This window comes from Gymnoscopelus braueri (assembly GCF_963280865.1).
Source record: "Gymnoscopelus braueri genome assembly, chromosome: 10".
Lineage (NCBI taxonomy): Eukaryota > Metazoa > Chordata > Actinopteri > Myctophiformes > Myctophidae > Gymnoscopelus > Gymnoscopelus braueri.
Genome location: NC_137611.1, coordinates 34717126 through 34742518, shown reverse-complemented (window position 1 = coordinate 34742518; position 25393 = coordinate 34717126). Strand labels below are relative to the sequence as shown.

The 25393-nt window shown below is 42.2% G+C and overlaps 1 protein-coding gene across 2 annotated transcripts in view; it reads right to left on the bottom strand.

Annotated features, from left to right (window-relative positions):
- LOC308092884 (von Willebrand factor C domain-containing protein 2-like) overlaps positions 1 to 24802 on the bottom strand; it is a 244544-nt gene extending 219742 nt beyond the window's left edge. The window contains exons 1-3 of one of the 2 annotated variants that reach the window (XR_013933815.1): positions 24278 to 24802; positions 22856 to 22985; positions 21368 to 21746 (exon numbers count right to left, since the gene is read on the bottom strand). Coding sequence is in view for 1 of the 2 variants with exons in the window: in XM_080438999.1 (XP_080295125.1) it covers positions 21556 to 21746; positions 22856 to 22985; positions 24278 to 24640 (684 nt within the window). In the remaining variant the exon portion in view is untranslated. Of the gene's footprint in view, positions 1 to 18904; positions 21747 to 22855; positions 22986 to 24277 lie in introns of those variants that run through there. The other variant, XM_080438999.1, reaches the window with a different exon arrangement.
- Between the last annotated feature and the right edge of the window lie 591 nt (positions 24803 to 25393).

The window sequence follows — 25393 nt, the reverse complement described above, 5'->3', positions numbered from 1 at the left end:
ACTTGCTCCCACAATGCTCACACTGGTAGGGCTTCTCTCCTGTATGCACTCTCTGGTGTAGTTTGAGATTATCTCTAGAGCTGAACTTTCTGCCACACTGCTCACACAGGTAGGGTTTCTCTCCTGTATGAAGACTCTGGTGACGGTTGAGATTACCTCTATGGCTGAACCGTTTCCCACACTGCTCACAGTTGATATGTTTCTTCACTGGTGGTTGGGAAGGAGAGACATCTGGGATGGAGAATTATGGGAAGATAAAGAAACCATAAAAGGATAAATAAAATAAAATAACATGCAAGCTGTGTTGTATTGCCGACAGTAGTTCTCATTTTAAAAGCACCTTGCACAATTACTTCTTTCTTCAAATTGATACGTTATGCCTTAAGTCTGTTGCACCATTTAGCCAGTTAATACAGCATAGGAGGAATATAATGTCCAAAATATTACATTTGTAATTGTCCTATTAAAAAAATTGCCGATCTACAAGCTCACAACGCATGTTTTGAGCTTGTAGACTATTTTCGAATAGCCAAAGTATAACGTTTTTCAAATAATTGTAGTGGAGTAAAAAAGTACAACATTTTCCTCTGAGATGTAGTGGAGTAGAAGTATAAAGTATTGAAATACTTTTTACCTTAGCAAAAGTATACCCAAAATTGCACTTCAGTACAACACTGCCAGAAAATGATGATCTTATAACTATTCAAACACACACAGACTACCCCCCCTCTCGCTCTCTCTAACGCACGCACGCACGCACGCACGCACACGCACACACACACACACACACACACACACACACACACACACACACACACACGCACACACACACACTGTCCAGTGTTAATATACGGTAACATTTCCTTATCTGGTGGCTGTACAGCCCAGCGATTCACAACCTTTTCTGGATCAGGGTCAGTGGTCAGATAAAAGTTCCCATTTGTCGGTATCACAATAATATTTTTTTCCCCAAGGTTTTAAATATCAATCAATGTTAATTATACAATCTTAGTGTTTTTACCATGCATTTGGGGGCCCAACTTGTAATATATACTCATGGCCCACAGGTTGGGAATCACTGTTGTATAGCCTATTGAAGATGAAAGAAAACTTGTGACAAAACCATCACATACCTGCTCTGTGTAACTTTATTTCAGGCTTCAGCATTGCTTCAAGCAGTGAGATCTGATGTTGTTGCTGTTCCTCGTCTGACGCCATTGACAAGCCTTTGGAGCTGGAGAGCATCATCTGTCTTTTAAAACTCCTAAAAAGTTCATCTTCAGCCCATTTGGCCAGTCGATATTTGAGGCACGGTTTCACCACTTGGGATCTGAATCTACTACGTAACATTTTGATCGAGTTCAGTATGGTAATGACCTGACAAATTATACACACACCACTCCACTCCACTTGGCTATACACTACAAATAACCAAGACACACCCTGCACTGCTAAGCTCCTGTCTGGCATGGTCACATGTAGCCAAGTTCATTGGCAGAGAGTGGACAGATAGACAGTCTGACCAGCAAACCAGCACTCAAATACAGGCTTGCATGCTGTTGACACCCACCCACCCACACACACATACACACATACACACACACATACACACACACACACACACACACACACACACACACACACACATACACCCACCCACCCACACACACATACACACACACACACACATACACACACACACACACACACACACACACACACACACACACACACACACACACACACACACACACACACACACACACACACACACACACACACACACACACAGTCCAAGGACAAATGCCTGATGTAGCGAGACAAAAAAAATGTGTTTTAGCCAAAGAGTTACACCGTTTCTACTCTGAGTTACAGACCTGTAAGGTTCCTCTAAGACCTATAACGGGTCAATTCATTCAATGACTATCAATAATTTTGCTGGGGCAATTTAATGACTTTAAGACCATTTTAATTTAAAAAAAATCGAATACTATGTAAGAGGCAAGCATTGTGAAAATAGCCGATCTACAAGCTCACAAGCGAGGCGTTGTGAGCATGTAGTTCGGCTATTTTCACAATATCTGTGAAACGGAGTCAAACAATATGTAATGCCTACAATTCCAAGTGTGTGTGAGGGTGGTTCAAATCAGTTCAAATATGATTATTTTGGGGGTTTGCGGCCTGAAAAGTTTGGGAACCCTTGCCCTATAGCTTCACTTGTGGTTAGATTGATTGGCAGAGAGTGGACAGATAATATACAGTGTGACAAGTGAACTCTAGAGTACTTCTCCTCGTATTTTCTCCTTTCTCATTTAGACCTGCAACTTTTTTAAATTTACTTTCTTATATAGTATTATACTTACAACACAGAACTGGACTTTTACTTGTAACAGAGTATTTCTACATTGCAGTATTGATACTTTTACTTCAGTAAAAAAAAATTGAGTACTTTTTCCACCACTGGTTGCACCCGATGAGCCTCTCAGCTGACCAGACGATCCACTGCAGTGGACCAGATGGTGATGGATGTGGTGAGGATGGACACTCATGATGGACATGTTAGAACTGGTCTGTCATCTTCTGAGCCAGGAAGATCATCTACTGCTGAGCCCACTTGGTGATTGGAGATGATGTTCTCCTCATAGGCAGATCATGAGACAATGAGCCTCTGTTCTTAAGCTATGAAAAAGCTTGTACTGCCCTTGTACTGATGCCCGTGTCGGGCTTCCGTTTTATAAATTCCTCCATAGAAGGCGGGCACAAACCATGTCAAGTTTTATACACAGCACATGCCTGTTCAAAGAGCTTTTTAAAAAAAATCTTTTATGTCTCTTTTATATACAGTAGCTGTTCTAGGGGCTTGAGTGTTACCTCTGCAAGACCAATTTGTGAAACAGTACTCGATGTGAGAGAAGATCATACATTGGATTGATGTCAGTGTCAGCTGACTGTACACCCTTTGACACCTGAAGGACTGAAGAATGTCAAATATTGAAGGAAACCAAAGGCAACAAGTTTCACTCTTTTGTCATTTTGATGGAAGGAATCCAGTTAAGAGATGTATCAAAGAAAGAGATCAAGTTAGATTGTGAAGTTGTGTTGTGAGTGTTTGTCCACACAATGATAGAGATGAGGAAAATCCAGGCCTGCATTGGGAATTACAAAGACCTTTTATTGCCAGCAGCCTGTGTGTTTGAGGTCGGTACATTGCAATGAAGGCAACTGAAACATTTACAGTTATAGCTGCTGTGCAGCTGGTCATTTAGAGGAGGAATAAGAAGGAGCAAGAGGAGAAAGATGAAAAATAGGAAGATGCGTAAGACATGAGAAATGAGTTACAGACCTGTTATGGTCATTCAGGGCTAGCTGTGTTTCTGGTAATATTATTGTCTGCTCATTTTGTATGTCTGTGGCAAAAGTTTTATTTTTACAACAATGTCTACCACAAGCCAGCATGGCGATGACCCCGCCCCTATCTCAGAATGTAAATAGATTATTTTTTATAGAATCATATTGTAAAAAAATGGTTTTAGAGAGATTGGATGGGTTTTAAATTGCGATGTTCAACAAGTAACATATAACATATAACAAGTAATTCTGATTGAATATCTACTGCTTTCTTTCTCTCTCACTCTGTCTTTTTTCTGTCTGTCTGTCTGTCTGTCTGTCTGTCTGTCTGTCTGTCTGTCTGTCTGTCTGTCTGTCTCTTTCTCTGCAGTTGAAAGCTTTGTAATGCTTAATGAAGTATTAATTCCAAAGGACTGTAAGTCAGTTTCACTTCACTGGAGACTCGTTTTGAAAACATTAATTAAATGTATTTAAAAAAGGAAAAGGTTAATTGCATTCTTTCAATTTCAGGTTACAGTTTAATCAGAATTAAAATCAATTCTAGTTTTCATACATAAGAAATGTAACTTGGATATAACAACACAAGAATAGAATAAAAATATTATATTTAAATGAAAAGCTGAAAAAGATTAGGTGGATGTAGTTCTAGACATCCGGTATACAGGAAGAGGATATGAATGTATTGAATGTATTGCACATTTTAGGTAACAAATCACAAGATACATAATATACAAATTGAAATAATTTCTGATGTTGACATTAAAAGGATACCACTGGTGTTTCTTCACATATAGTTCCATAGATAGTATAAAAGAAAAGGAAAAATGGAAAGTAAAACAATGTCGTTGAACATTGATTTATGAAATCAAAAGCCTATACGTTTTTATACCTTTAAAACCGGGAAGGCATTTGTGTAATTTTAGATGTTGCTATGTATATAGCAACAGGATTTTTTATTTATGTATTGAATTTAGAAAATTTAATTTTCTGAAAGCTTAGGTTTTTTAAAGGTCTAAATGACTTTAAAATATACATTATTAGTTGAAAAACTATTCACAATGATCACAATCTTTTGTATTAAAAACAACATTTTCATGAATGAATAAAAAACTGAATAAAAGTAGCAAAAATAGTAGATCTAAAAGCTCACGACGAGTCGCATCGCAATGCCTTGTGAGCTTTTAGATCGGCTATTTTTCACTAGTTTGGGTTTTGATTGATTGAAAATTTTATTAGGCAAAAGAATGTAAAACAACACAGTTACATTTATAATACTTTTGTCTAAAAGGTCCGACCAAAAAAGTCCTTGAGGTCTTGTTTCCGTTGGGGTCCTTGGATTAATTTCATAGACATATATAATAGCAACCAAACTGTTCAAATCAACATAAAAAACAGAGAAAAAAATACCACTATGTACAAAAAAAGCATCATGAAAAATAAAATAAAAGTATATACAAAAAAAGGGGGGAGGGGGGTCATCTGTCTACAGGGAAACTAGAGGTTACGTAGGTAACCCCGGTTCTTTTAGTTTAGGAGTGAGACACTCACTATGGGAAACAGCGCCATCTGGCGATGTAACAGAGCTACACAATACGCTCCCGGGGCCCATTTATTGGGCTAGAGGGTATGTCACGTGACCGGCCATGCCCTCCCTTCAGCGGGAGGGCATAAGAGACGCCGGTCGTGACGTCAACTTCCTCTTTCACACAGGTCCTCTGTTCGCAGTGGCGAAACAAAGGGGTGTTTGGTGAGTGTCTCACTCCTAAACTAAAAGAACCGGGGTTACCTACGTAACCTCTAGTTCTTCTTCGTTTTGAGTCGTGAGACACTCACTATGGGATCTATAAACCCCCCGGAAGCGTTAAAAACATTGTACCCCCAGAAAAACCGCACGTGCCCCTACTGGCTCAGGGACCCGCACATGGCGGGCCCTGACCTCTGGGGCGCCCAGAGCCATCGGGCCCGGACGCGGCATAAGGGATAAAATAAAGGAGGCCCTGACAGACCGAAGTCTGCCCTATTCAGCTAATAGACAACAAGGTCCGTCACCTACTAACCCTTCAACAAGGGAACAGGGCCCCCTGCTCCCGAGACCGACAGATCGTCAGCCCCCAGGAGCACATCAGGAGGAGAAGGCACCTCAAATAGATGAGGCTGCCACGCCCAGGACTGCGTGCGCCACTGAGGAGGCCGCCACGTCCAGGCTGTAAAAGGCCACAAAGGTCGAAGGTGACGACCACTTAGCGGCCGTGCAAATCTCTTGGACCGAAACCCCCCTAGAGAGGGCCCAAGATGCAGCCACCCCCCTAGTCGAGTGAGCCATTGGTCCATCAGGTACTGGGGTCCCACCACTAGCATAGGCGAGCCTTATAGCCTCAACTATCCACCTGGAAAGCGTTGGCTTGGCAACCGCCTTCCTCTGGTCACCGCGGCCATAGGAGACAAACAGTTGCGTAGACGACCTGCTGGCCGCCGTCTCCCGACAGTAGAGCCTCAAGACCCTCACTGGACAAAGACAATGCAACCGTTCATCCTCCGCCGAAGCGAAAGGAGGTGGATGAAAAGCTACCAACTCAACCGGGGCCGGTGCTACCACCCCGGCCTTGGTAACAAATGCCAGGTTTGGTTCCAACAGAACCCTCCTGCCATCACCAGAGAACCTCAAGCACTCCGAACTTACCGAGAGTGCATGCAGGTCACTAACTCTCTTGGCCGTAGACAGGGCCAAGAGAAGGATAGTCTTGAAACTCACTATTTTCAGGCTCGCAGTCTCGAGAGGCTCAAAAGGAGAGAGTCAAAGTGCCTTCAGCACCACCGCCAAATCCCAGGCCAGAAACAGAGGCCTGTTAGTCGGCCTGGCCCGTCTGGCGCCGCCCATGAAACGTCGCACCATGGGATGTTTGCCAACCGACCCGACATCGAAACCTTCGTGGCAGGCGGAAACGACCCCCAGGTACACCTTGGCCGTCGAGAAAGCCAAGCCCTGATTTAACCTGCTTTGCAGGAAAATAAGAATGCTGCGCACCGGAGCCCGAAAAGCCACCACCAATGGTGACTGTTCCCGGCACCATGACACAAAAATATTCTATACTAATAGTCATAGGCAGCCCTCGTAGATCCGGCCCTGGCCCCCTGAATGGTAGCTACCACATCAGGGGGCAAACCACACGAGTCTAAGTTGGCCCTCTCACGGGCCAGACCCACAGGTCCAGGTCCCGGGGGCTGGGGTGCTTGATCTCGTTCCCTGCCTGTCGCAGCAGGTCCTCGATCGGAAGGAGGCACCACGGCTCTGCGTAAAGGAGAGGAGTTATCTCCGATCTCCAAACGCCCCATGCTGGAGCCAGCAGCAGTACAGACAGACCCTGAAGTCTGACCCTCTCTAACGTCGGGCGGATCAGCTCCAGCGGCGGGAATGCATACAGCAGTCCCCTCGGCCAGCTGTGAGCCAACGCATCCAGCCCCAACGAGAGGTCCGTTGCCTTTACTGAGAAAAAGCGAGAGCACTTCGCGCTCTCTGCTGAGGCAAACAAATTGACCTGTGGCCGGCCGAACCTGGTCCAAATCATGTCCGCCACTTCCGGATTGAGTGACCAATCCGTGTACCGATATCTGCCCCTGGACAGCAGATCTGCCCCGCTGTTCAGGAGGCCTGGGACATGGACCGCCCGGATCGACAGCAGACGCGAATCCCACCACAGTGTCAGCTCGCGTGCCAGGTTGTCCAACACTCGGGAGCCTAAGCCTCCCTGCTTGTTGATGTAGCACATGGTCGTCGTGTTGTCCGTCCTGACCAGGACATGACAACCGCTGATGCGCGCCTCGAACCACTTGAGGGCGAGAAGCACCGCCATCAGCTCTAGGTAGTTGATGTGGGCCAGTTGTAGACTGGAGTCCCACACTCCCCTGGCTGCATGGCCCTCGTGAACGGCGCCCCAGCCTGTTAGGCATGCGCCTTCTGGCGGACAAGGGTGATACTGATTTTAATACCTGCGTTGGTGTTATTAAATTCAGTGCAACAACCACATTGGCATAATGGCGAGCATTATGTAACAATATATTGATACAAAGATAGGCATTAATTTGGTATCCCAGCAGCGTTTGGGAAGCCGAGAAACCGGCTCTTTAACAACACTGTGGGCTTATTTAGACAGGGTTTGAAAATTGCAAAGTGTGGTAAAAATAACGACATAATGGCACAATGACAAGCAATATAACAATATATTGACATAGTGACAGGCATTATATGTTGTATACCAACAGTATATGGAAAGCCGAGAGCCGGTTTTCCAAATACCTTTGGGCTTATTTACGTGTAAAAGACATATTGGTACTGGAGACTCCTGCCAAGAGCCAGTCGTCGATGTAAGTCGACAGACGTATCCCCTGTCTCCTTAACGGAGCTATAGCCGCCTGTGTGCATTTCAAGAACACACGGGGGCTCAGGGACATTCCAAACGGGAGGACCGTGTATTCGTACACTCGTCCCTCGAAACCGAAGCGCAGAAACTTTCTGTGCGGTGGGTAGACAGGAATGTGGAAATAAGCATCCTTCAGATCTATGCTAATTTACCCATTCGCCCTGACGCACCGTGCGTAATAACGTCGCGGTCATCAGCATGCGAAACTTGAATTTCGAGACCCCTCAGATCCAGGATGGGTCGTATATCCCCCCCCTTTTCCTTGACCAGAAAATATTTTGAGTAGAAAAACTGTCGCTTCAGGTCGGGAGAAAATTCTCTGATCGCGCCTTTTCTTAGGAGGGATTGAACCTCCCCTCGTAAGGTTAACGCCGCTCATGATTTGTGTGCATGGGGTTCTCATCTTAAACAAGCTTAGTGCTTAATGAGAGTTCCAGTTTAGTAGACCTTGTATTGTGAATTCGTACTTCCATGTACTGTGTACTGTCATGTACTATTCTCATGTCTTACTAAATAAACTACATCAATCAATCAAACAATCAATCCGCCCCTCGCCTGTGAAAACAACACCTTGTCTGACATAGGGGGTTTCACGGAGAATTGTATCTTGTAACCCTTCTGTATGGTGCGAAGCACCCAAGGCGACGGGTGAAAAGCTTTCCATTGCGCCAAGCAGCGAGCTAGAGGGTGGGGGAGGAGTGCTGCTGTCACTTGCCCTACAGACCGGCCGGTCGTTGTCATGGAAACCAGTGACGTGACCGATCGCTCCGGTGGGACCATACGTGAGGTGCCACTAGAGACGGTATAGGCGTTAAATGACTGACTGGGAGATTCAAGGAAGTCACGTGACCCCGCACGCGATGCCTCCCTGACGTCAACCTCCGGCCTGGATGGGTTGTAGTCATTGTAGTCATTCTGTCTACCTTCCGTGCGGCCATCTTGTGAAAACCTCTCACTAAAATGGCGTTTTGGCGCCCTCTCTCGGATGGGAGGATTGGGAGGCAAAAAATGGCGTGACCCCTGTAGCACGGTGCAAAGGCGCCCTCTGGCGGACAGGGGTGATACTGAATTTATTACCTGCATTGGTGATTTTTGCATTGGTGTAGAAACACTCAGTAGGTTTGTCCCACAAGTGTTCGGAAAACCGATAAACGGGTTTACCGAGCACTGTGGGCTCATAGGGGGACCACCGAGAACGGGAGGTCGCCATGTAGGTGGCTCCCGTTCTCCCTGGTCTACATGCAGGGTTGGAATAAGACAAGGTTTTGTAACTTGCGGTCTGGACAGGTTGTAATCATCTTGCCTACCTGCCGTGCGGCCATTTTGTGGAAACCTCTCACTAAAGTGGCGTTTTGGCGCCCTCTCTCGGATGGGAGAATTGGCAGACAAAAACGGCGTTGCAAAGTGTGGTAAAAGTAACGACATAATGGCACAATGACAAGCAATATAACAATATTGACATAGTGACAGGCATTATATGTTGTATACCAACAGTATATGGAAAGCCGAGAGCCGTTTTTTTCAAATACTTTTGGGCTTATTTACGTGTAAAAGACATATTGGTACAATGACGAGCATTATATAACAATATATTGACACAGTGATGGCATAAGTATTATCCAGCAGTGTTTGGAAGCGTACTGTTACTGGAGCGTATTGTGTAGCTCTGTTACATCGCCAGATGGCGCTGTTTCCCATAGTGAGTGTCTCACGACTCAAAACGAAGAAGAACTGGTACTACCTCCTCTTATGGCCTCCAGAAAGATGAGTTTTTAGGGCTGTTTTGAATGAGCCCAACGAACTGCATTTTTTGAGGGATGGGGTTAGGCTATTCCATACCTCGGTGGCCGTGGTGTAGAAGGAGAATTTGCCCATGTTTGTTTTATGGGTGGGTGGTACCAGATTGTTGTTTACGCTCCCTCTAGTTTCGTGACTGTGGGTGTCACTAACTTTTTGGAGGTTTTTGACAGATAAGCGGGTATAGGGGGCATTTCGGGCAAATCTGCATTTACAATTTTGAAGACCAGTCCCATTTTAGTTGTTTAACCCTGTCTTTCACCCTGAGCCAGCCTAGGCTGGTAAAGTGAGTGGGAGAGAGGTGGGTTATGGGCCCCAGTCCGAGAAGTAGTCGAATCAGTTTGTTTTGGGAGGTTTGAAGCTTAGTCTTCAGTGACACTGAGGTGTTGGAGTACCAAGAGGAGCAAGCATAGTCAAAAAGGGGCTGAATCAGGGCCCCTGAGAGGGTCCTGAGGGCCTGAGGGTTGACAAAAGCAATACCACAATATAAAAATGCTCTGTTACAAGTAAAAGCCCTTTATTCAAAATTGTACTTGAGTAAGAGTACATAGTTATGAGCATCAATGCTGACCACGTATTAAGTGGTCAGATGGGTGGACACAAACACTTTCGAGATTTTCATGTGGGCCGTGTTCCAGAAAAGCTTGGGAACCGCTGCTTTAAGGTTACATATAAATATGAGTTGATAAATAGATGCTTGGTGAGAGGTGGATTTGCATCTACTTAGAATTGATCCCAGGGTCAGTTGATGACCTCTGTCTCTGGGTCTCTTTGCTCTGCTGTTGCCATAACAACGCACGCCACACAGACCTTTTGCAAGTTATTGTGGTACAATTGTAGCTTAAGTTTTGTTTTGCGGAGTGCCTATTAACCCATTAAGACCTGAGGCCGATTCTACAAATGTCTTCGAAATCAGTAGTTCTCAAACGTTTTTGTAATTCAAAAAGTTTTTTCAAAACACTTTCAAGACTTATCTAAATTGTTCATAAATAGTAGATGTACAAGCTTGCAGCACGGCACGCTATGAGCTTGCATATCTGCTATTTTCTAATTTCCAACGCAAAAAAATTAAATGGCACAGATGCTTTCCAAGTTTTAATGGGTTCAGCATAAATGCCATGAAATGATAAATACACATGCACATGCATGAATGTGCATTTACATTACATGCTTGCCCCCACATACAAGCAGGTTTAGACACAATCTACACTTTCTAGCAAAATAAAAAGGAACAGAAAGGGAAAGAACATTTTTGACCTTGGCGAGAACTGAAAATAGGCTATTATAATTTTGTTTTGTCAGAACTAATGTAATATGAGTTCCCAGAAGTTTTCGCCAGCTCTCGCATACAAACGGGAACTAATGTGGTAATTGCTCCTACTATTAGATGACAGGGGGGGGCTGGGACTCCCGCCCTGTTTGTGAATAAAGAAATGCTGGCCTCCCCTGGGTTTCATGGGCGAAAAAAGTGTGTCTATGAATAATGGCCTTTCATTGTTTTTAATGTGTGTGCTCTACAGGATAGGGAGGAGGACTGAGGTGTTTCATTTTAATTGGTGGGGTCAGCCAGTGGGGACAGTAGAAGAGGAAATCGTTTGCCGTCGGGCAGAAACTTCTTATCTCCATATTTTAACGTACATGTTTTTTCATAAATTAACACTGTACTTGATCACACCACAGCGTCACACAAAAGCATCAAAAGTAGCAGATCTACAAGCTCGAGGCGACACGTTTTGAGCTTGTAGATCTGCTACTTTAGCTGTTTATGGCAACTGGGGTGGGAGGGGGGGTCCCCAGTCCAATTATTTTGGGGGGTCGTGGCCTGAAAAGTTTGGGAACCCTTGCCCTATAGCTTCCCTTGGTGGTTAGATTGATTGGCAGAGAGTGAACAGATAATATACAGTATGACAAGTGAACTCTAAGCGTACTTGTAAGTTATTTCTTTTTTTAATTATAATATACAAGCCTTAATACTGGACAGGTGTGCAGTGAACTGAATACACAATTAAAAAGATTCAGCTGGTCATTTCTTTCTTGATTGATTCATTGATTGATATCTTTATTGATCATGAAATAAAATCACATGTCACATACATACATCTGTAACAAACATCTGACCAGTGTTGATTTAGATTTTTCACTGACGAAAACGAAATAAAAACTAAGCTATAATGACTAAAACTAAGACTAAATATGCTGACAATTTCGTCAACAAATAAAAACTAGTGTAGAAGAGATCCAGTAGAACTAAAAGACAAGTCATTTTATGTTTGGTTGCGCTCGGGTGTTGCCCTCTGAAAATAGCAGAGTGTACCAAGTGTCAAATCAGCCAATACAACGCCATCAAGGCACCGCCAAAATACATTTTAGTCGACTAATTCAACTGTAGATTTAGTCAACTATAATCTTATGATATTTAGTCGACTAAAACTAGACAAAAAGTAAAACATTGCAGAGGACTAAAATATGACTAAAACTAAATGCAATTTTATTCAAAAGATATGACTAAACTAAATCAAAATTTGCTGTCAAGATATAAATAGCAGATCTACTGTACAAGCTCGGCTATTTTCAGCATGCAACCAAGTGTAAAAATCAGCCATTACGACGCCATCAAGGCACCGCCAAAATACATTTTAGTCGACTAAATCAACTGTTGATTTAGTCGATTAAAATCTCAGATGACTAAAATATGAATAAAACTAAATGGAATTTTATTCAAAGACTAAAACTAAATCAAAATTTGCTGTCAAAATCAACAATGCATCTGACCCACCATAATCAACAGGATAAGGCAAAAAAAAAAAGAGCTTACAGCGTGTCTCCATTGCGGTCCCTTAGTATGAGGTGTGTATGATGACATGTAGTGTGGTGCTGTTGGGTGCATGAGATGCATTATAATAATATAATATAATACTGTATAATATAATATAATACTTCATGATGTGATCAAGTCTCTGAGTGAATGCATGGGTGTACCTGCCACTCAAAGTGTGACTGGCACCCATCTAAATAATAATAATAATAATAATAATAATAATAATAATAATAATAATAAATGTAATAATGATAATGATAATAATTTGGTCTGCACTTCTTTGCAGTATTTGTCACTGTATATTTGCATATACAGTGAAATGTGGTATCTGCATTTAACCCATCCTAGTAAGTATCAGTATCTTTAAGTATCTTAAAACTCTAGTCACTAGTTACTTTGTAGATTTGGATTATTATTACATAACATACATTAACCACTTCAGCCCTATTTAAACGTTGGCTATATGAAAATAGCCGATCTACAAAATCACAATGCAACGCATTTATTAGATCGACAGAGCATAGAATATTAACACATTACATTAGTGTGTAAGATGTCATCAACAAATACAAATAGCTATATTTACAGTCAGAGGAGAATAAGGAAAAAGGGAAAAACAGCGGCAGTGTACTGTACTAGAGGTGAGTACGCGGCCCTCACCTCTAGAGTTCGACACCTACGTGCCACTGCCGATGTGACAGATATGGCCATATATGGAGATCTGTGTGTCTGTCAGTCGTCCCTTTTATGGCCATATATAGAGATCTCCGTTTTTGTCAGTCCTTGTCCCTTTTATTCATGGAGATCCCTGATGTCATGAGTATATGCCAAATTGGCCATATGCTGATATAACTATTCAGGGGTGGGCAATATGGCCAAAATATCATATCACGACTTTCACTTTCAGAAAAACACTCAGTTCCCATTGAAAAGCATTGTCAGAATCCACCGCATTGGCAGAACCAAAGTTCGGTGTGACTGCACCCTTGAACTGTTCATTCAAGAGTGAATTGCTTGCTTGTGTTTCTTTAAGGAGCTGTTACATCTGAACCTTTTCATACACTGGTCACAGTAGTAGTAGTTGTCTATATGCACTTTTTGGTGTGATCTGAGGTTATTGTGAGTGCTGAAACATCTCCCACACTGCTCACAGTGGTAGGGTTTCTCTACTGTATGAAAACTCTGGTGGTGTCTTTTGAGATGACTGTTCATCCTGAACTTTTCTCCACACTGCTCACACTGGTAGGGCTTCTCTCCTGTATGTATTCTCTGGTGTTTTTTTAGATCACATCTCTGGCTGAACCTTTTCCCACACTGCTCACACTGGTAGGCCTTCTCTCCTGTATGCCTTCTTTGGTGTTGTTTGAGATAACTTCTATGGCTGAACCTTTTCCCACACTGCTCACACTGGTAGGGTTTCTCTCTTGAATGATAACTCTGGTGGTGACTTTTCAGTTGACTGTTTGTCCTGAACTTTCTCCCACAATGCTCACACTGGTAGGGCCTCTCTCCTGTATGCACTCTCTGGTGTCGTTTGAGATTATCTCTAGAGCTGAACTTTCTGCCACACTGCTCACACTGGTAGGGTTTCTCTACAGTATGAAAACTCTGGTGGTGTCTTTTGAGATGACTGTTCATCCTGAACTTTTCTCCACACTGCTCACACTGGTAGGGCTTCTCTCCTGTATGCGTTCTCTGGTGACGGTTGAGATCACTTCTACAGCTGAACCGTTTCCCACACTGCTCACAGTTGATATGTTTCTTCACTGGTGGTTGGGAAGGAGAGACATCTGGGATGGAGAATTATGGGAAGATAAAGAAACCATAAAAGGATAAATAAAATAAAATAACATGCAAGCTGTGTTGTATTGCCGACAGTCTCATTTTAAAAGCACCTTGCACAATAACTTCTTTCTTCAAATTGATACGTTATGCCTTGAGTCTGTTGCACCATTTAGCCAGTTAATACAGCATAGGAGGAATATAATGTCCAAAACATTACGTTTTCAGATAATTGAAAAAAGAACCTGTGTTCCATTAGATTGTAGTTATTATGGCAACATTTTAGTAAAAGTAGCAATATCACAATATAACATTTAGTCTGATAGTGAAGTAAAAGGCCTGTATTCAAAATCTGACTTGGGTAAAAATACAAAAGTATTGGCATCAAACAATTTACAAAGTATATATTATTTGCTCTATCTACAAGCCGATCTACAAGCTCACAACGCATGTTTTGAGCTTGTAGACTATTTTCGAATATAAGTATAAAATAGGGTTTCATTGTATGTTTTTCTTTTTTTTTAAGTAACTAAATTGTTCAAATAATTCTATTGGTGTAAAAAAGTACACTATTTGCCTCTGAGATGTAGTGGAGTAGAAGTATAAAGTATTGAAATACTTTTTCATTAGCAAAAGTACCCCAAAATTGCACTTCACGCACGCACGCACGCGCACACACACACACACACACACACACACACACACTGTTCAGTGTTAATATACAGTAACATTTCCTTATCTGGTAGCTGTACAGCCTAGCGATTCACAACCTTTTCTGGATCAGGGTCAGTGGTCAGATAATATCAGATCATATACTTTAAGTTCCCATTTGTCGGTATCACAATAATAATTTTGTTTTCAAGGTTTTAAAGAAAAAATACCATGATTAAAGTAACTAAATTGTTCAAATAATTATATTGGAGTAAAAAAGTACACCATTTGCCTCTGAGATGTAGTGGAGTAGAAGTATAAAGTATTGAAATACTTTTACCTTAGCAAAAGTACCCCAAAATTGCACTTCACTCACGCACGCACGCACGCACGCACGCACGCACGCACGCACGCACGCACGCACGCACGCGCACACACACACACACACACACACACACACACACACACACACACACACACACACACACACACACTGTCCAGTGTTAATATACAGTAACATTTCCTTATCTGGTGGCTGTACAGCCCAGCGATTCACAACCTTTTCTGGATCAGGGTCAGTGGTCAGATAATATCAGATCATATACTTTAAGTTCCCATTTGTCGGTATCACAATAATAATTATTTTTCAAGGTTTTTCATGATTTTTATTTTAATATCAATCTTAATTATCAATACAATCTTAGTGTTTTTACCACGCATTTAGGGGCCCAACTTGTAATATATACTCATGGCCCACAGGTTGGGAATCACTGTTGTATAACCTATTGAAGATGAAAGAAAACTTGTGACAAAACCATCACATACCTGCTCTGTGTAACTTTATTTCAGGCTTCAGCATTGCTTCAAGCAGTGAGATCTGATGTTGTTGTTGCTGTTCCTCGTCTGACGCCATTGACAAGCCTTTGGAGCTGGAGAGCATCATCTGTCTTTTAAAACTCCTAAAAAGTTCATCTTCAGCCCATTTGGCCAGTCGATATTTGAGGCACGGTTTCACCACTTGGGATCTGAATCTACTACGTAACATTTTGATCGAGTTCAGTATGGTAATGACCTGACAAATTATACACACACCACTCCACTTGGCTATAAACTACAAATAACCAAGACACACCCTGCACACCTAAGCTACTGTCTGGCATGGTCACATGTAGCCAAGTTGATTGGCAGAGAGTGGACAGATAGACAGTCTGACCAGCAAACCAGCACTCAAATACAGGCTTGCATGCTGTTGACACCCACCCACGCACATGCACGCACGCACATGCACGCACACGCACACACACACACACGTCACACACACACACACACACACACACACACACACACACACACACACACACACACACACACACACACACACACACACACACACACACACACACACACACACACACGCACTGAACAGTGAAAAGCATCACATTTTGCACAGTACAAGGACAAATACCTGATGTAGCGAGACAAAAAATGCGTGTCTTAGCGAAAGAGTTACACCATTTCCACTCTGAGTTACAGACTCATGAGGTCCATTTGGACCTACAAGAGTCAATTTTTGTAATAACTGCAACAGAGAGAGGTCCTCTGTTACTCATGTTTGCACATATAACCCTTATTTATTGAATGATATTTGCACAGCACAGTTGCACTTTTATTAATTTGCACATTTTACCTTTATAGTGCAATATGGAGAGTGCAAAATCCTCTCTCTCTCTCTCTCTCTCACGCACGCACGCACACACACACACACACACACACACACACACACACACACACGCACACCTTGAGATGTCAGCTGTGTCAGGAGAGTTTTTTACATTCAATGCAATGAACAAATTTGTTTCATAAAATGCCTCAAATTGACAGAGGGTGTGTATTACAGTGTTTCTTAAATGGTGTGCGTACTATTATCCCTAGGGGTATTCTGGGGTATAGGAATACTTTTTAATATAATATTTATTTTGAAATTCACTGGAGGATAAGCCCCTTGAGATGCAGCATCTCGTTTTCGAGGGGGTCCTCAAATAAAAAATAAATAAAATGTAAATATTTTTTCGTATTCTTTTTTGTTTGTTTGTTTGGTTGTGTTCAAAAGAATCGGTTAAATCATAAACGTTCAATAAATCTTTTATTTGCCATATATTTTGTTTGATTTATTTTATGGCTTTTATGCCTTTATTGATAGGATAGGACAGTAGGCTGACAGGAAATGGGGAGAGAGGTAGGGAGTGACATGCAGCAAAGTCCGCCAGGATCAGGACTCGAACTTGCGATTTGCTGTCAGGCTACTTTAGAGCATGTGCCTGGACCGCTATGCCAGCGGTCCAAGGCCTCAAATTCTATACTTGTGGGGACAGTTGGCCCTGCTGAAACGGCTAATGCAAAATGGACATGAGCCCTGTAACAAGAGATAAGAACCAAACAATGGGGCTTTGAGCGTTGCATGTTTGGGTGACTCATATTGGAGATGAGGACTCAGGAGCAAGAGGATGTCTGCAAAAAGCTACAGTATGTTACTCCCTGCTCCACCGGACACAAGGAGGTTCACAGAATAGCCATTGTTCAGACCTGGTCTCTTCACTCCAGCTTTGCGCACGGGCACACACACACACACACACACACACACACACACACACACACACACACACACACACACACACACACACACACACACACCAATACTCCCTTCAGATATGCTGCTACATACATACTCCCCTACTCTATCCAGTGTTAACTCCTTCAGTGCCAAAAATATTTCCGGCTATATCACCCCTGTGCCAAGGCCAAAAATACATTGTAAAAAAAAAAGTGCTTAGGAGCCGAGATACAGCCTTTTTCAGTAAGAAGTTAAACAAGAAGTGAATGGAGCAGCAAATCTTCAAATCATCATATCTTGGGTTCTGAGATTCTTAGATTTTTTTTATGACGTCTCAGACATCATTGGCACTCTGGGCTTATGAAAAACGTGACGTCTGCGACGTCATTGGCACTGAATGAGGCATTTCTGTATCTGGTGGTTGTAGCCTAGTGATTCCCAACCTTTTCTGGATCAGGGCCCAGTTGAAAATCTGGAAAGCGTGCATCTTTAGAGCATGTTTATTTTAATGATCAATTGATTGTGTTCTGGCTTGGATCAAACTTTTAAGGTCCTATTTGTCGGTATCATAATGTAAACACATTTTTCAAGGTTTGAAAAAAAAGAATACCATGAAAATGGTGTTATATATTTGTTTTGTATTAATGTTTAATGTGTTCAGGTTTTCGGGCCCGTTAAGAACTCTAGTTTTATTTTATTTTTCTTTATGCTTTTAGAGGCTCTCTTTCACCATCCCTCTCTCTCTCCTCTCCTTTTTCTAACTCGTCTCACTCCGTATTGTTTATTGTTTTGAAGTAGAACCCTGGCCTCAAACTGCCAGCAGGAGCAATCTACAGGGAAATCAGACCTGCCTCTCCTCCGAGTGGAGGGGGGAAAACAGCTTATTACAGTAGAATAAAAAATGCATCTCACTTCGTAGAGAGTAGAGTAGAGAAAAGAGGAGATAATTGGCATAGCTTAGAGATAATGGACACGGAAAGTTCTTTATTCTAACTTCTGTACAATTTGAGTGTTGGTGATGGCAGGTTGTCATACTGTACTATATCAAATAATGAATGTCATGAACAAAATATATCAAACAGTATCTTCCAGCGGGTTCACATGGCTCATGACATGAACCATTGGTTCCCAAGGCTACTTACTTACATAGCACAGCAGGGGTCTTCAACAGGGGGTCCGGCACCCCTAGGGGGTCCTCAGAGTTACTACTGGGGCGCTTCCAAATCTTTGTGTGATAGGATTTTGAACCCTAGCATCCCTTTTCTGAGGAGAACTTTAGCCAAAAATAGCCGATCTACAAGCTCACAACGCCTCGCGCTGCGAGGCGTTGTGAGCTTGTAGATCGGCTATTTTTGGAAAGAGGTAGAGGTGTAGAGGGATTTTTTTATTTATTTTTTATTAATCTGCAACACAATTTTATACAATATGTAGAGGGGTCCCTGCTTCATCTCTCTCTCAGCTAGGGGGTCCTTGGCCTGAAAAACGTTGAAGACCCCTGACTTACATAGTACAGTAACACTATGCTACAGTAGCACACTTGGCATTGGAACACTGTCATATAGTCAATGCTGAAGACAGTGATAACTGCAAATCAATAAAGAACATACTAGATATAGTAAACTTCACATTTATTCTTGACTATAGGTAAATAACTCAGTGTGTCAACACACACATGGAGTAGTCTGTATATCCCAATATAAATTAATAAAGAGCATTTGATAAAACACACTCTTGCCATTTTGTCATAATTTCATGACATTTATTATGCAAACCATATAACATATTACAGTTGTATATAAAATACAATAATATAACAGTTCAAACATGTTGCTTTCCCAAGCCGTGTCCTGTCCTACATTGCATCATGTGTTGTGCATACCTTCAGAGATGCATCAATCTATGACAAGTTCATTCCTAAGATCCTAGACCTTCTGTATCACAAACGATCCCAGAAGCAATTACAAGGGTATCAGGCTACTTCATCTGCTTAGTGAGCAGAGGTCTGAAAATACGAGTAACTAATGCCTAATTTATACTCCATCAAACACGTATGACTAAGTATAAATCACGCTAAAGGGGTATAAATGGGTCCTTGTCGCTCAGCCAACATCATGAATTATTTGATGACAACCAGATACAGTGAGCTCTTTCCTTGGCTGCTTTTTAAAAGCCTACTTTGGATGGGGACAGGACACATAGTTAGAGCGGGCCAACAAATTCTGAAAACAGATCATGAACTCAAGAACATTTATGTGCCTTTTCCAAACATGCCCAGAAATTCTCAAGGACCTCTCAGCTCTGCTAAGATGGTGGGTTATGTCTGGAGAATGGTTAGTCAGTTCCACTGCATGGAGGGTTGCAGTCTGTTCTTTGGATTGACAATTCAGGTCCATGGAATTGTGGGTTTGTGAGGTTACTGTGAATGACTGACTTTTTGGCAGCTTCAGATACAGTATTATTAACTTTATGCAGAGCATCGTTTGTTTGGAAGGAATTATTATTATGTCGAGGTAGATGTATGCTGGGACATACAGTAAAGGCCCCATGCGTTTCATGCTGAAAATACTTAATGCCCCCGTTTTCTAATGCCCAAATTTTTTTTAAATGCCCAGAATGTTAATGTCCCCCTTTAGACACAATTATGAATGTTCCAATATCAGAGCTTCTTGTAATAGTAACAGATTACACTGTGCCTGTCAGCGATAAAACATAATTGTCAAAAATGTTATAGTCTATTCATAGACTTGGAACAAGTCCTTAGTCAATCATTAACATTTGCCAGAGGCATCTGGTGTCAAGTTCAAATTTCAGTCATGTCCCGACTTTCTCACAGAATATAATCTTAACCACATGAACCCTATTCTGGGCAAGTCATAATAGGTGAATATTCGCCGAAAATAGAAGATCATGAGCTTGTGTCAACACGTGAGCTTGTAGATCGGCTATTTTTGGCAAAGAGATTTGGTATAGAGGGAAAAAAGGAGGGGGGCAAGTATAGAACCCTGGGGGACCCTGGTCAACAAAGTATATAGGGTTTCAAGTGGTTAAAGCCCCCCCTCTTTCTAGAAGATGTTAAAGTCCCACTTTTTAATGCAAAACATGGCTAAAGCCCCTATTTTCACAAGTCTTAAAAAATAGTGAATTCCCCTGATGTTCCATGCATCTATATTGATGCCCCTCCAGGGGAGACATGAATCTGTGCTGGATACACAGCTCTCCAAACTGGTGTTAAGGGCCGTTCACTCCAAACACAATAACTATAAACATAACTATAACTATATCGTTCACCATTGTCTGCCACTTGAGTTAGAACCATTTTTAAAAACTATATCTTTATAGTTATCGTTACGCCAAGCACTATAACTATAACGATAACTATAAAGATGATTATGTGAGCGTCCACACTGATGAGCACGTTCTGTGGCACCAAGAACGCACTGTGCCATTCCAGCTGTGTCAGAGCCCACACAGAGTGGGAGAGAGAGAGATCTCTGTGGTGCTGAAAGACGCATGCAATATAGGTTATATGGATAATTTGACTCTGATTATAAACTATGAGGAGGAAAGATAGTTGTAAACTGCCTGAGGAAATTCCAGGCAGTTAGGTATTCATAATCGTCTCCTCGTCTCCGTTACTAACAAAACATTCTGAGGGTGAGTGAGACTGAATTCGTCAAAGGTGTCCTTCAACCTGTCCTTCATTCATCCTTCTGATGTATTTTGATTGGCTGGTCGATGTTTCTATCATTCATAAAATTGCTCTGAAAGTGATCCAAACGATATAATTTACGTCTATCACTCTGTCATCCATTTCAGTCACAATGACTTTTAAAACAACGTTTATAGTTGTAGTTATCGTGCTCAGTGTGAATGGCCCTCAATACGCTTGGATCTCTGTAGTAAATCGTCTCTGTCGAGTGGAAACCTCATTATGTCCAAAACTGTTACTTTTCAGGATTCAAATTCAAAAATAGCAAAAGTAGCAGATCTACAAGCTTGTGGCTCTGCTACTTTTGATACCTTTGTGTGATGCTGTAGTATGATCAAGTAGGGCGTTAATTTACCAAACAACCACAAAAAGTTAGAGTATGGAGATAAGAGGTTTCTGCCCGACAACAACGAAATGGTCATTAGTTCTGTTGGACTGACGGTTCCTCGGGGGTACAGTTTTTGAGGCGGGCACAGGTGGCCACGCGGTTCCCCTCCCAGTAGCCTGCGTCCTGGCCGTCATGGCACCGACATTTGGTGCAGGAGTCCACCCACACGGACTCCCCAGCAGGAATCACTCTGCTATGGGACGCGTCCACATAGCAGTTAGGGCCTGGATGGGAAACAGTGCACACAGGTTAAGCCTGGATACTTGTGCACACAGAAGACACACAAGACACACACACACAACACACAAGACACTCACATTCACACAAGAATTCAAGTCTCCATGGGGTGACTAATTGATAGGAAAAAAAAGTCATTTTGGGGGTGAACTATCCCTTTAAACCTGATTTACACTTAGTTGGGTGATGTGTGCTGAAAATGGCAGATCTACAAGCTCACGCTATACTGTTTTGGGTGCGCGATACAATGCACAACCAAATATAAATCATGTGTAGCAGCAGTAGTGGCTCAGAGCCTCTGCCTGATAAACCAAAAGCTTCATATCTGCCCTGGCCAAGAGGGAATTCCCCTTCAGACTAGTGGTTAAGATGTCGGTTCTCCACGCGGGAGAACCGGATTCGAATCCCGGGCGTTAAACAGGCATTACTTGCGCACACTGGGTGACATGCACAAACAGCTTCATTGCAGTTAAAATTCAATATGGTCTCTGTCTGATGGTGGAAAACTGTTAGATCTACTGCTTTTCAGTAGATCTACAAGCTCAAAACGTGTGTTTTTTATACTTTTGTGACGCTGTCGTATGATCAAGTAGCGCATTAATTTACAAAAAAATACAAAAAGTTTAAACATGGAGATAAGAGGTTTCTGCCCGACAGCAACGATATGATCCAAGGTGAAGTAATGTGACAAAACTACTGCCGTTTCTGTATCACACAGGGACCAATGACAACGACCTTCAATCAAAGGCCAACAGTGTTTTCATTTCAATGTTTGCTTGAGGTGTTACGGTAGTGGTAACAACAAATAGTGAGGATCATATGGCATAAAAGACTAATTCAAACAATTAAGCCTATATACTTCGTTGTATGACAAATAGAGAAAATAGCTGATCTAAAAGCTACAAGCCCTGTTCCTTAACTGTAGATCTGCTATCTTTTAAAACAAAAAAATAAAGAACATTTTGATATGGGGGGAAAAAAGACAATTTTTGTAAACGTGCCCAAAATAAGGACGCCAAGGTTGACGTGGTTGATATGACGCATGGAGCATTCACCTAGTCCTGATATACATTAGTAGGCTACAATAAGAACCTACCATCCTTGCACTCAGGGCAGCATTTGCCAGGCTGGTAGATAGGGTTGACACATGGTGGAGGAGCACAGTCTGCTACTAGACAGCGGGCAATACCATCACTGTCACAAGAGCACTGCTCACACTCTGATGGCTGCGGACAACACACACACACACAAAGAGAGAGATTATGAGTCAATATTTACAGTAAATAGTGTGTATGGCATAACATATTTATGAAGCCTCCTGTGATGAAGGCTGATACTTTTGTGTTTTAAATAGGATGCCTCACACAGCCTGTTTGACACCACTCATTATCCATACAGTACCGGGCCTATTCCACAAGGAGGCACCATTTAAACATTCTTAACCAAAACAAAATCAAGTTAGAAACCAGCATGTTCCAAACAGACTTATTACTACACTACACTGCCACAGGAAAATATCTACAGGACTACATGTGTGCAACCCAAATTGAACCTAACATTTAAGTTCCTGTGTTATTGGAACTTAAACAAATTAAACCCCATATTTAGCCTATGTCACTGGTCCTGGTCCTCTCTTTAATAGTCGACATTGTCAGAATAACTTGAATATAGCCTAATCAGATGGAATTTATTAGCACATCTTGTGTGGACATTCCAGTGGTGGCTAAGAGTTTCCATAGCCGCCTCTCCTGTGATCCTCTACGACTATGTCTAGGCCTTTGTCATGTGATGTAGTGCAGAGGAACCGTTTTGCAGTTTACAACCAGGTTCTCAACCTTTTCAGGCCTTGACCCCCCAAAATAATCATATTTTAACTGGAGACCCCCCACCCTGACAAGCACTTGGAATGTAGAAGTTGAGGCATTACATTTAGTTTGACTATAGGTAGATAAATATTGTGAAAATAGCAGATCTACAAGCAACAAGTTTTGCCTCTTTCTTACATTATTTGACAATGTGGCCAATGTTTGACCAGTTTTTATAGTATAGTTTGTTGGTTACTTTTGATGCAGTAGTCTTTTCTTTTGTATTAAAAAGTTCTTAAATTGTCACTTCACTGTCATCGGGGGACCCCCAAAATTATGTGGGGACCCCCCCACAGGTTGAGAACCACTGGCCTATCACTCAGCACAGGCACGCAGCAGTCAAATCTCAATTCAGTTTCAATTCAAAGGAGCTTTATTGGCATGAGAAAACATACGTTTACATTGCCAAAGCAAGTGTCAAAATATAATACAAATATAATCAAATAAAAATACATATAATATATATATATATAAAAAAAATATATAATAAAACATATAATTTAAAATATAATTTAAAAAGAAATAATCTCAATGCCTGTCCATGTGTCCAAATCCAAGTGCAATATTATCATCGGTGCCAACCAACCTAAACAAGATGCTCTCTGGTCAACATGCTCCCAGTCCCAACCACCAGACAGACTGTGCACACATACCTGGAAGTTCTGTCCCAGGTCGTACACCTCTCCCCGGTGCTCGCAGCCGATCTTCTCGCACCGCGGGCAGCAGTCGGTGGGGTAGTGGCTGACATGGATGCAGGCCGCCGGCAGGGAGGTGCACTCGGTCCGGGCGCAGGCCGAGCCCTCCGCGGTGCACTCGCACTGCGTGCAGTGGTCCGAGTCCAGGAAGTACCACTCCCCCACGTAGTACACGCTGTCGTTGGCCTCGCAGGACCAGGTGCTCTCCGGTGGCGGTGGCTGCCCGCCGGCCACGGAGAACGCGAAGCCCACGGAGGCGCGCAGCAGCAGCAGCAGCGCAGCCGAGCGCGTTATCCTCTCAGTGAAAAGTTTACCCATCATGTCAAAAACTGTAAAAAAGAGTTGAATAAAGAGAATCCGGGTAGAGATATTCCGCTGTAGCCCTGTAGAAAATATATTTTTAGTTTGTTACATGGTTACAGAATTGTAAAATCCTTGGCATTTATTTATCCTTCAACTGTAGCCTTGTGCAGGCTGCGTCCAATATACACACAGACTCAGAGAGAGAGAAAGCATGCAGAGAGGGAGTGTTATTCACTGCCTCTATGGGAGTTTGCATCTCATTACATGCAGATCTCAGCTCAGGTCTTTCAAATCCGTCCCCTACGGTTTAATGTACATAACATCCCAAATAGAAAGAAATCTGTGGTAATAAAAGTAGAATTTTCACTTTAAGTAAAAGTATCAATACTGCAAGTCCGGAATACAAAATTTACTTAATTAAAAGTATTGGGATCAAAATGTACTTAAAAGTACCAAAAGTAAATGTACTCAAGTTTTCAAATGTATAAAATCTTGTTTAGTTTATGTTATGTTTATTTATTTGATAAGGACATCACAATTACATTGGACGAAACTAGGTGCAAAATTGTTTAAAGTGTATAGCACGTGTGGTAATTTTCAACACTTGTCCACAGGACAAAGGATTACAAATTATTTGAAAATAGCAGACCTACAAGCTCACAACGCGTTGCAAAGCGCTGCGTAGCCTGCGTTATGAGCTTGTAGATTGGGGTTGTAGATTGAAAATCAATGCGTGTGTGTGTGTGTGTGTGTGTGTGTGTGTGTGTGTGT